The following is a 12,432-nucleotide window of genomic DNA, read 5'->3' as shown; positions in this document are numbered from 1 at the left end:
TTCCACTGGTAAAATGAGAGCCCAGTGTCAATGTGAAACAGGTGAGATTAAACCAGGAGGCAGCAGAAAAATTTACAAACAAACAAACAAAATGTACTTTTATTATCTTCTAATGTATCAGAAAAATCATCAGCCCTGCAATTACTGCTGTACCTGCCGCTAAAGAGCTGAAGCCACGCTGTAAAAAAGTCAGCTGTATGGTAAGAATGAAGCCACAAAATCCTACTTCCACAGCTTTTGGCTTCTGCATGAGATGTGCTAAACATTTTATTAATGAAAACATTTCACTTCAAGATTGAACCATGATGATAATCCCTCCAATTTTACATAGCAACTCTGCGGGGGTTCCCTGGATTTAGGGTCCATCTGAGTCAATCATCTCAACACCTTTATCAAGAAAGAGATGAAGTGGGTGCAGCAGAGCCCAAACTGTGTGCAGGAATGAGGAGTGGGAAGGGGGTGCTGTGAAACTATATATTCTTTCCCATCAAGTCTCCTTAAAATTTAATGTTTTCCAAGTCCAAAAAAGGGAAAATGGTAATCAATAAGAGCTTATGATGGCATTTTGAGGCTATTCTCCCAGAGAGCCCCCCAAAATGAGAACTTGATCTTTCTTACCTGTTTTGTAAGTATTCTAAACTGATTACAGCCATCAAAACATTCGTTTCACTTCCCATTTCAGAATTCTTTTCTCTTCCCCTCTCTATATTACAAAGATTTTTCCAACCAAAGGTTGCCACACACCCAGCCTATATGAACATCCCATATTATCACATCTTTTCTAATTCTATCAAGCATTCAGATGAATAACTTGTATTGTACCTCCCTTTAATTAGTTAGAATATAGCTGTTATTTTCCAAACTAAAATCCAACAACTTTCATAGGTTTGGGTTTTTTTAAGTCCTTTTGCAGAAGTAGAAGTAGTTGTGCTTTATTAACCTTCTTCATTTATGGTTAAGTGGTTAAGATAACAGGAGGAACAAAGACATTGATTTTAGCAATGACTGAATACAAAAGTGAAGGTACTGCAAGTAAGTGTTCTCAGGAGACAAAGAATAAAAGCTAATGGGATGAGATCCGCTAGCGGTGTCCAAAGGTGCAGGCACAATAAATTGAACAAGCATCTGGTATAAATTACATTTTAAAGAAGAAGAAAGTAAGTATACATTGGTCTGAAAAATAACAGTCAATGAACTAAGGAAAAGAATAGTTTGAGCTTCTTTAACATATTTTCAAGAACTTAAGGAATTTTAAGGGGCAATCTCTATTGTTCGCTTTTTATTAGATTATTTAAATCTATAAATGTAAAACAGATGTTTAAAGGCATTAGTAAACAAATCAGAAAAAGGAGAAGGAGAAAAGAACAGTGTTACCTTTAAAACTCCTCTTCTTTTTTCTTGTCCTAAGAATTTTACTAAGAAAATATCCCCTGCTCCCACTCTCTCATAACAAAAATGTGTTATGGCTGTAGGGAAGCCTAAAGTATGTATATTAGTCTAGGTTCAAAACTGATCTCGTTATGTGCAAATGTGAGCTTTGTGCCAATAAAATAAATAATTGACAAGCAAGAAGGCAATAATAAAGCCAAGTGAAGTGGAAGCCACCTTCATAACACCAGTGAATATGAGTAACCAGGGAGAGTTTTAGGACTAAGAGAAAAAGATTTGTTGGAAGGAAACAGAAATCAGAAAACAGATGATTTCACCAAGAATGAGGTCAGAGAAGACTTCATGAGCAAGACAGTAAATGATTACGAAAATCTAGAAAGTAAGTGACTGCTCAGAAGGTTTCCAACAAAATGTGAGTCTCTGTGTTGAATGCATAGAACTGGGAGACGAAGGAAATGCTACCACTCATGCATTAAGAATATCTACTATCAACTAAGTAAAGCTAATAATAACTAAGTTATTAATCTAAGGGCTTAGATTATGAGTAGAAATATTAGTGGAAATTAAAAGTTAAAATGAACAGCTTATTTTTCAGAGTACTAAGTTGAGTCAAATAGTAATGAGTAATGAGATCCTGATGTATCTAACAACCTGTCTATAGCTTATGTCCTTCCCTGAGATCAACTCACTTTACGCATTGGATAATGTTTGCACCCTAACATGGTAATTAATTGCGCTTGAACTACAACCACACTCTAGAAGTAAAAGTGAAGGCTGAGATAACTGCCCTCCATCCTCCTTTCCTCTGCCATACTTTACCTAGCCTCGTCCTATTCCCTGGCTGGCAGTGGACTGAGGATGGGAATGGAAGTTATCCCTGAGCAAAAGCTGGGAAACTTAATGTTTGGCCCACCCAAAACTTATTTTAACACACTTACCAACATCTCCGTAAACATACAGGCCCCTTGGAGGTTTGCTCCTTGAAAAAAGCTGCAAATTAAGAACAAATTATAAATCTCTACCATACAAATAATTTAAATATAATCATATACAGAGTGTTCCTAACTGTGCTGCAGACAGGACTAAAAGGGGACATTATACATATGACACATAAAAAGTAAGGAAAAACTTGGGCCGGATGCAGTGGCTCACGCCTGTAATCCTAGCACTCTGGGAGGCCGAGGCGGGTGGATTGCTCGAGCTCAGGAGTTCGAGACCAGCCTGAGCAAGAGCGAGACCCCGTCTCTACTAAAAATAGAAAGAAATTATCTGGCCAGCTAAAATATATATATATGGAAAAAATTAGCCGGGCATGGTGGCGCATACCTGTAGTCCCAGCTACTCGGGAGGCTGAGGCAGTAGGATCATTCAAGCCCAGGAGTTTGAGGTTGCTGTGAGCTAGGCTGATGCCACGGCACTCACTCTAGCCCAGGCAACAAAGCGAGACTCTGTCTCAAAAAAAAAAAAAGTAAGGAAAAACTTGATGTAAAAGACTATAAAGCTAGAATATTACGTAGCCCTAAAAACGAAATTCTGACATATGCTAAAATATAAATTAACCTTGAGGACATTATGGTAGGTGAAATAAGCTGGTCATAAAAATACAAATACTGTATGATTCCACTTATATAAGGTACTTAGAGTAGTCAAAAATTATAGAGACAGAATGTAGAAAAACTGGTTGCCAGGGGCTGGGGGCGGGAAGAATGGAGAGTTACTGTTTAATGGTTATAGCATTTCAGTTTTTCAAGATGAAAAGAGTTCTGGAGATAAATAGTGGTGATGGTTGCACATTATGAACGTATTTAATACCACTGAACTGTACACTTAAAATAGTTAAGGTGGTAAATCTTAATGTATATTTTACTACTGTAAAAAACTGGGAAAAATAAAAGGCTGTGAAGCCCCACTTAGGGTTAACACAGGAGGCGATAAGTGTAGCAGCACAGAGCAAGGGCTCCAAAGTCACACAACTTGAATTTACATCCCCTCTACCATGTAAACTTCCCCTTTGTTCCCAGATGGGCTCCCCAAACAATGACAGCTAGACTCATTCTCAGCAAGTACGAGAATAGAATAATTTTTCTGGATAGCCTCCCAGCTACTCAGGAGGCTAAGACACAGGAGCATTGCTTGAGCCCAACAGTTTGAGGCCAGCCTGGGCAACATAGCAAGACCCTGTCTCTAAAAAAAATTTTTTTTAAATGGAATTTTTCTGGAGAAGCTGAATGATTTCCAGAACAAAAGCCCAAAAGGCACTTATGTCTGGGCTTCTCCAAGGAAAGACCTGGATCCCGACCAAATCACCTTCTGGTAAAGCACACTAGTCAACAAACCTCCTAAGATGGAGCTTTCAATCAGCTTGTTAGTACCTGAAAAAACTAAAATGAGTTGGCAGTCAAGAATCAATAGAAATTTGAAAAAAATTCTAAGATGAAAGTTGGAGACCAGAGCAAACATACAGAGGGGGAAAAAAATCAGAGGAAACAGAGGACTATGCAGAGAGCAAAAGGAAACTGCGAAAGTAAAAATAAAATCAACATAATTAATATACTGATAAAAATAAGAGGAGCTATTAAAACTATATAAGCACAGTGGGGAAAGTGTCTTCAATAAATGGTGTTGGGAAATCGATTATCTGCATGCAAAAGAATAAAATTGGACCGTGATCTTATACCATATACCAAGAGCAAATCAACTCAAAATGGATTAAAAACCTGAATATAAAACCTGAAACCATAAAACTCCTAAGAAAACACAGAAGCAAAGCTCCCTGACATTGGCCTTAGAATGATTTTTTGGATAAGACACCAAAAGCACAGGCAAAAAAAGTAAAAATAGGAAGGGGGGAGGAGAAGAGGAGCAAAAACCTAACAGGTACAATGAAGACTATTCGGGTGATGGGCACACTAACAGCCCTGACTCAAGCATTATAAAAGCTATCCACATAACAAAAACATTTGTACCCCCTTAATATTTTGGAATTTTAAAAAAGTAAAAGTAAATAATTAGGACTACATCAAACTAAAAAGCTTCTACACAGCAAAGGAAATAATCAACAAAATGAAAAGGCAGCTTACAGGTTGGGAGAAAATATGTATGAACTATGTATCTGATAAGAGGTTAATATCCAAAAATGTATAAGGAACTTGCACAACTCAACAGCAAAAAAAGAGTAACTTTGATTTAAAAATGAGCAAAGGACCCGAACAGACATTTCTCCAAAGAAGACATTCATAGAAATGTGCTGTAACAGAATATCAGAAAGGAAAAAAGAATGGCCAACAGGTATATGAAAAGGTACCCAACATCACTAATCATCAGGGAAATGCAGATCAAAACAACCATGGGATATCACTTCATACCTGTTAGGAAGGCTTTTGTCAAAAAGACAAGTGATAAGTGTTGGTGAGGATGTAGAGAAAAAGGAACACTTGCATGCTGTTGGTGGGAATGTAGGTTAGTGCAGCCACTGTGGAAAACAGTATGGAGATTCCTAAAGAAATGAGAACTACCATATGACCCAGCAATCCTTCTTCTGGAAATACACTCAAAGGAAATGAAATCATCACCTTGTAAAGATATCTGCATTCTCATGTTCATTGCAACATTATTCACGACAGCCAAGATAAAGAAACAACCAACATGTCCATTGATGGATGAATGGTTAAAGAAACTGTGGTATATGCTATATATACAATTGAATATTATTTAGCCTACTAAAAAAATGAGATCCTGCCATTTTCAACAACACAGAAAGAAAAATACTGCATGATCTCCCTTATATGTAAAATCTTTAAAAAAATTTAAATCAAATACATAGAAACAGTAAAAGAATGGTTGGGGGTGGAGGAAAGGGTACAAAATTGTAGTTGTGCAAATAAAACTATAAAGCAAAAATGAAACGCTAATTTTTTTAAAAAGAAACATTAAGAATAAAAAGAGCACTTAGAAGTTCAGAATATGATAGCAGAAATAAAATTCCAGAAAAAGGATTAGAGGATAAGTTTGAGAAAACATTACAGAAAATACAACAAATAAATAACAATCAAAGATGAAAAATACAAGGAAATTAGAGGATTAATTTAGGAGGTCCAATATCTGACAAAAAGGAACTCCAGAAAGAGAGAATAGAGAAAAAAGAGAGGAGGCAGTTACCTCAGAAATAATGCAAAGATTTTTCTCAGAAGAGAAGGACCTGATTTCTAGATTGGGAGGGCCAAGTGCCCTCCCAATGAAGGAGATAATACCCACACCAAATCACAATAAGGAAATTTCAGAACGCCGAGAACATTAAGATCTTACAAACTTCTGAGGTGGCGATGGAAGGAGGGACCAGGTCACAAACAACAGGTGAAGACTTAAATGAAATTTGAGGGAAAATGATTTCCTATCCAATCTATCCATCAAGTGTGAAAATGGAAAATTGACTTTTCATACATACAGGGTCTTGGCCAAGCATGGTGGCTCATGCCTATAATCCTAGCACTCTGGGAGGCTAAGGTGGGAGGATCACTTGAGCTCAGTTCAAGACCAGGCTGAGCAAGAGTGAGACCCTCTCTCTACTAAAAATAGAAAAAATTAGCCGGGCGTGATAGTGCGTGCCTGTAATCCCAACTATGGCCGGCGGATGGCTTAAACCAAGGAGTTTGAGCTTGCAGTGAACTATGATGACGCCCCTACACTCAAACAAAAAAAAAACAAAAGTAAGCCAGGGTAGGTTGAATTCAAAGAGGGTAAAAAGTAGAAAACAATGATGGAAGGTCATGCCACTTAGCACCAATTAGAGTAGTAAATAATTTGGCAGAGAACATTCTCAAAAGCTAGATTTCAGCATCTAGTCTATAATGCTTTTTGTTTTATAATCTATGGATTCATTCCAATCTGCTTCAGAAACCTCCCTTGCTTTCCTATTCCTCTTGGCTTTCTTTCTCCACTAAATTCAGCTCCTGATTCCAGCATGTGCCTTCTAGACCTTTAGGCCAGGCAAAAGGATCTTCTTTGCTTTGACTGTGCCATCTGGATGGCTTCCCTGTGTGTCTCTGCATGTTAACTCTCCATCTAGTCTTAAATCTCAACTGAAAACAGATTTCCACTCCTGCCAAAACCTCTTAATTTTTCTTTTTTTTTTTATGAACCATTATCGTTCACTGGTTATTCTATTTTCAACTTGCCAGAAAAAGCATTATGTCCTTAAACAATTTTAGAACAGCTTCAAATTGGAAAACTTCCATAAAACCTAGTAATCTCCAAATACATTCTATGTATTAGAAACCTTTTGAAAAGCAATATTCTGTATTAGGTAACTGGGAATGTCATAGCAATTCATAATTCTTTGCAACACATTTTGCAGGAATAGTTTAAGGCCTACTCTGATACTTTTCATATGATACAATCAATATATGTTGAATAAATAAAGTTTAGGCAAAAAAAAAAAAAGAATCAAGATGTGGAAAAAAGACGGCATGGACAGAACTCAATGCTGCTCTTAAAAAGTAGCACTCAATCAGCCTGAGCAAGAGCGAGACCCCGTCTCTACTAAAAAAAAAAATCGAAAGAAATTAGCCAAACAACTAAATATATATAGAAAAAATTAGCTGGGCATGGTGGCACACACCTGTAGTCCCAGCTACTCAGGAGGCTGAGGCAGTAGGATTGCTTGAGCCCAGGAGTTTGAGGTTGCTATGAGCCAGGCTGACGCCATGGCACTCTAGCCTGAGCAACAGAGTGAGACTGTCTCAAAAAAAAAAAAAGTAGCACTCAGGGTCGGTCCTATCTCCTGTTTTCCCCATTCAACTCAATATATTTTAGAAAGGGCACTTTGGCAAATATATTATATATATAATTTGTTACATTGTATTATATTTTATAGTAATATTTAGAAGATGATAAAGTGCCAAAGGAGAAGATCCTCAAACATCCGAGATCACAAATACCTAATGTGACATGAATACTGTTTAAGAGACAGATTTTAATCTAAACAAATTGATAAACAAAATGGATACCCTTCTAACCATAAACATTAGACATAGTTTATCTAAACAGTATTATATACTCCCAATATTTTCACTTGGGGAGGCAAGCTAATTTTCTTCTAATAAAATTTATTTTCTAATAATTATTGAGATTAAGAGATTTAAAAATCTCTATCTCAAGGGAAAAATCAGATGATCAAATGAAGAACAGTAAGACTATTTAGACTGGGCTGTAAAATGGGTCCTAAAGAACTTTTTAAATTCTTTATTAATAGCAGTGATTTCAGGGAGAGTTAAATTCACAGTTTTCTTCAAAATGACTGTCACTTACTCAGACACCCATATCATTTTCATACTCCTATATTTTCTCACAACTTACTCTTAACTATTTAATTTCCTATAATTTGTTCTTGTGTCTCAGAAATCACAGGTAGTAGAACACAGATCACGAACTCCACCCTGCCATTGCTCCTCAGTGCTGGTTATTTTCTGTGTGCTCACCTCCCCGATGCATTCTCACTCCTGCTCTTCTCACTCCTGCTCTTCCATACCCCAGGAGATTGACCTTGCCTGGCTGGGGAGGCACTACTTGCAGGAGACACGAGGAAGGGGCTAGAGAGGGATCCTGTCTTTCTCTCCTGTCTCCTGCCTCCCTTCTTCAGAGCTGTGTCTCAGCAGAGCTGCATCGCTCCTGGACCATCAGGTGGATGGCCCCTCACACCACAGCTCCAGCTCTCACCAGCCTCCTCCTTCACTCCTCCATCCCTTGTTTGCTGTGCTGCCTTAAGCCTGCCCACACCTCTCTAAGTGGTCTCTAGATTTAGGTTTTATTTGAAACATCTGCTGTGAATTATTTCCTGCCAGGACTCTGATACATCCCCAATTCCCAAAATACACACACTTAACACTAGACTCAGACTTAAAAATCTGAAATAAATATGTTTCTCTAGAGACCAATTGTAAGATTTGTCGTAAGTTACCTGTATCTTAGGGAATTTGTAAAGTAGGATGATGAGACCTTCTCTATTGGGTTTTTGATGAGGAATCAATGGCACTGCCTTTTAGATTGTGCAGATGGAAAGCTTAAGGGTGATGTTGGAAGATAGCAATAACCTATCACCTATTCCACTAAGCATAAAAGGTATGGCGGAAGAGCATTAGAGTTGAATCCAAAAGATCTGGGTAAAAATCCTAGTTCTGCTATTTATTAGCTATGTGACCCTGGGTAAGTCCTATCATTTCTCCAACCTGCTGTTTCCTTATCTGTTAGGTGCAAAACACAGCACAAGGGAGTTCCCATCCACAGCCCATATCAGCTTGCCTAATCACAAGAACCACTGATGCTAAACACTGCAAACCTCATGTGCTTACTGATTGATACCTGTTTACGCCCAGACCTGTGGTCCATGAAAAGAGAAACAGCATACTCTTTGACACACATCTGTCAAAGATCTCAACAATACAATTAGTAAGCTCAAGCAAATTTTTTTTTGTTTTTTTTTTTTTTGAGACAGAGTCTCACTCTGTTGCCCCGGCTTGAGTGCCATGGCGTCAGCCTAGCTCACAGCAACCTCAAACTCCTGGGCTCAAGCAATCCTTCTGCCTCAACCTCCCAAGTAGCTGAGACTACGGGCATGTGCCACCATGCCCAGCTAATTTTTTTATATATTTTTTTTTTAGTTGTCCGGACAATTTCTATTTTTTTAGTAGAGACAGGGGTCTCGCTCTTGCTCAGGCTGGTCTCGAACTCCTGAGCTCAACCAATCCTCCCACCTCGGCCTCCCAGAGGGCTAGGATTACAGGCGTGAGCCAGTGTGCCCCAGCCCCAAGAGGTATGATTTAAAATAACAATGAAATGCCATCGTGAAAAAAATCCAAAAGTCAAAGAGGACACAGGATTATCAAAGATGTAGGGAGAAGGACAGGCTCATAAACTGGTAAGAATACCAGTTGTTGTGATCTCTTTTGAGGCAATTTGGCATTGTCCATCAGAATATAAAGTACATATCCCCTTCAACTAAACAATCATTTCTAGAAATTTATCCTACAGAAATACCCACATATGTTCACAAAGATGCATGTACAGTCCATTAACAAGACATGTTGATATATTCATATGATGGAATAGTATGCCACTGTTAAAAGCTATTGGATTATGGAACATTCAAATAAAGAAATTAAAAAGAAGGAGAGATCTATTATAAGAAGTAGAAAGTCCAATGGGGAATGTTCTTTTAGATATAGTGTTAAAGTTTTGTTTAAAAAAAGTACAGAACATTGTGTATGCTGTGGTCCCACCATGTAGGAAAGATGTAAGGATATATGGCCACACACACACTTGTGAAGGCTTAGAACACTTCTGCAGGGCTCCACAAGAAATTGTCAACAATGAACAGCTGGAAAGGAAAGAGTGGTGATAAAAGGGTCTTAATTGTACATTCCTTTATACTGTTTTAATTTGTTACCAAGTATACCTGTTTTTTTCTTTTCATTAAAAAGGACGATTTAGGGAAGAGGGCAAGAGTATTTGATAAAAAGACGACAGGACTGGAGAGGAGACATCAGCTGACCAGAGATTTTTAACACAAGAGTGGGTGGCGGGGAAAAAAGAGATTTTAACAAACTTTTGGAAGAAGGGAACACTGACAAAGGAGGGTTAATGAAAGAAACCAAGTGGGAAAGGCAGAGCACAGAGTGGCCCTGGAGAAAGGTGCCCTAAGGATGGATATTAGAGAGGCTGAAGGTCTTAGAAACAAGGGGTCCTGTGGAGAGCATGGGGGGAAGGGGAAGGATGAAGTGAACATTCTGATGTAGAATAGTCACATCCAGCCACTCCCATCCTCCTACACCTCCCCCGCAGCACCCCTGGAACACAGGCTTCTAACCCCCCAGGCAAAATATCAGAAGCCTCTTCTCAGACCAACACCAAGCATGTGAGTTCCATTCCACCAAGGTGTCTTTCTGGCCTACCTGATGGAGCCAATAGACCACACAAAACACAGCCCTCAAAGTTTCCAAATATTTTTAAATTTCCTATTAAAGTTTGAACTCTACACTAGAACAGGACCTCAAGGCAGGGATAGAGACTCAATCACCTTAGCACACATAAAACAACACACACAGGAGACACTGAATGGTGGCCACCCCAAAATACGCCACTTCAGCATAAGGATTATTTTGAACTAAAGATATTTGAAAAACAGCCGGTGTAAGAAGGGCACCCTCATCTCCCCTTTTCTTCCTGAAAAGTAGGAGATAAAACTCCCAAGTAAAAGATGCCTTCCTCATACCAGGAGGAAAAAAAACATTCCTATCACCAGAGACAGGGAGTCAGTCAAGGGCAAGAAAATCTGTACAAACAGACCTTGTTAAAATAACTTTTATCTTCCTTTAGTCCCCCCATATATTTTAGTTATTTTTCCACAGTTGCTACTCTTTGTTCAATATAAGCACTTGGGTCTATCTGCTTTTTGGGGACTCCCACATGCATGTAAAAATCTGTATGCTTTTCTCCTGTTAATCTGTCTTACGTCAATTTAATTCTAAGGCCCAATTGGAGATCCTAAGAGGGTAAAGAGGTAAAGTTTTGCCTCCCTTACAATACTCGAAAATGAGTGTTGAATCAATGCCTTAAAGAATTCCAAGTGATGGGAAGAAATACACAACTTTCTAGGACAAACTCATGAAAGGAAATAATGAAATTGGAGAGCTGCCCTGTTGTCATAAATATCTCCTTCCCTCAGTCCTGCTATTGGTTTCTGTTTAGTTTCCTGCCTCCTTAGCCTAAACTTTCCAGTAACATGAAGAACCAGCGAAAGCAAAGGAGACAGTAAATTGCCCCTACCACCAGTTTCCAAAGCCAATTCACTCCTGGAGAATAAGCACTGTTGTTTCCCAGCACGTAGCAATGGCCACCAGGTAGAACGGCTGAGGCAATGTGGGTGGGTAAACCTCTAGTTTATTTATACAATAGGAGCTACAGTGGGTCTCCTGAGACTATCAGCAGCATGCTGGGTCAGTACTTTTATATACAACCCCAAGCCATCCCCTCTGTCTTGTGATTATAGATTACTGGGAAATGGAAATTAGCTTCACTCCTATGAACAAATTTAATTTAATATATCACATAATTTTATAGGAATGAGACCATAGAGATCCATCCCTGAATGTTAAAAAAAAATCAGCCCACGATAATCCAAAAAAGAAAAATTCTAAAATAGTCACTTGTACAATCATTTACATATCCAAATTTAGAGATAAGAATTGTAGTTTCTTCTATGAGATGGAAAAATTAATTCAGACAATCAGGATTGAATTTCACATCAAACATTTTACCACTTTTGGGTCCAAAACTCTGAAATCAAAAGGTCTTACTTTAACAAATATTTGAACAGATTTATAATTCATTTGCTAATTGACTGTTCTTCTCTACTATCAACACTAGTTATTTAAATTGTTTTAACCCCTTTTATTAATTAAAAGCAAAAAAAATAGAAAAAATAAAGTTCAAAGTTGGCAACTAGAAAATTTTGTTGTACCATATGTTAATTAACTCAGGCATTAATTTAGACACTTTCAAACAGCCATTAGTTCTAAAATAAATGAGCCATTTTATATTATGAATTTAGCCACAGCCATGCACAAACTGGGGCTTGATAAAGGCTGAGGTGACAGTGACACTAATAATGGTCACTTAGTTTGGGGACCATAGAATTCTAAGTGCATTAGAATAGATCTTTCCATGGCCATATTGACTTTGGTCAGAGGTCTTTCAAATATATCATAAGGAGATTGGTGAAATATGGAGGGTTCAGTACAAATACTATACTACTAAAAAATTATCTGAAATGCATGTCTTCTTTACGGAAATTATCTTTAAATGTAACTGTTTTCCCTCCCTAGCATCCATTCCATTCCATTTTCCACAGCTGTGCAGCAGCCATGCACTTTAAGTGGGAATGATCCCACTCCTAACTTCATCCCCCCAACAGGATAAAGTGCTCGGCTTATGACCCAAGTTCAATCAAAGTTCTCTTACTCAATGATTGGAGAAAGAGAAGTTCTTGTC

The 12,432-nt window shown here is 38.2% G+C and overlaps 1 protein-coding gene across 4 annotated transcripts in view; it reads right to left on the bottom strand.

Annotated features, from left to right (window-relative positions):
• The window catches only part of AFG1L (AFG1 like ATPase), a 166,523-nt gene that overhangs the window by 119,094 nt on the left and 34,997 nt on the right, over positions 1–12,432 (bottom strand). For all 4 annotated transcript variants that reach the window (XM_045544129.1, XM_045544130.1, XM_045544131.1 and 1 more), the window contains exon 3: positions 2,328–2,379. In XM_045544129.1, the coding sequence (XP_045400085.1) occupies positions 2,328–2,379 (52 nt within the window). The remainder of the gene's footprint in view (positions 1–2,327; positions 2,380–12,432) is intronic.

This window comes from Lemur catta, chromosome 2 (genome assembly GCF_020740605.2).
Source record: "Lemur catta isolate mLemCat1 chromosome 2, mLemCat1.pri, whole genome shotgun sequence".
Classification (NCBI taxonomy): domain Eukaryota; kingdom Metazoa; phylum Chordata; class Mammalia; order Primates; family Lemuridae; genus Lemur; species Lemur catta.
Note: the sequence above shows the minus strand (reverse complement) of the source record. Positions and strands in the feature narration are given on the sequence as shown.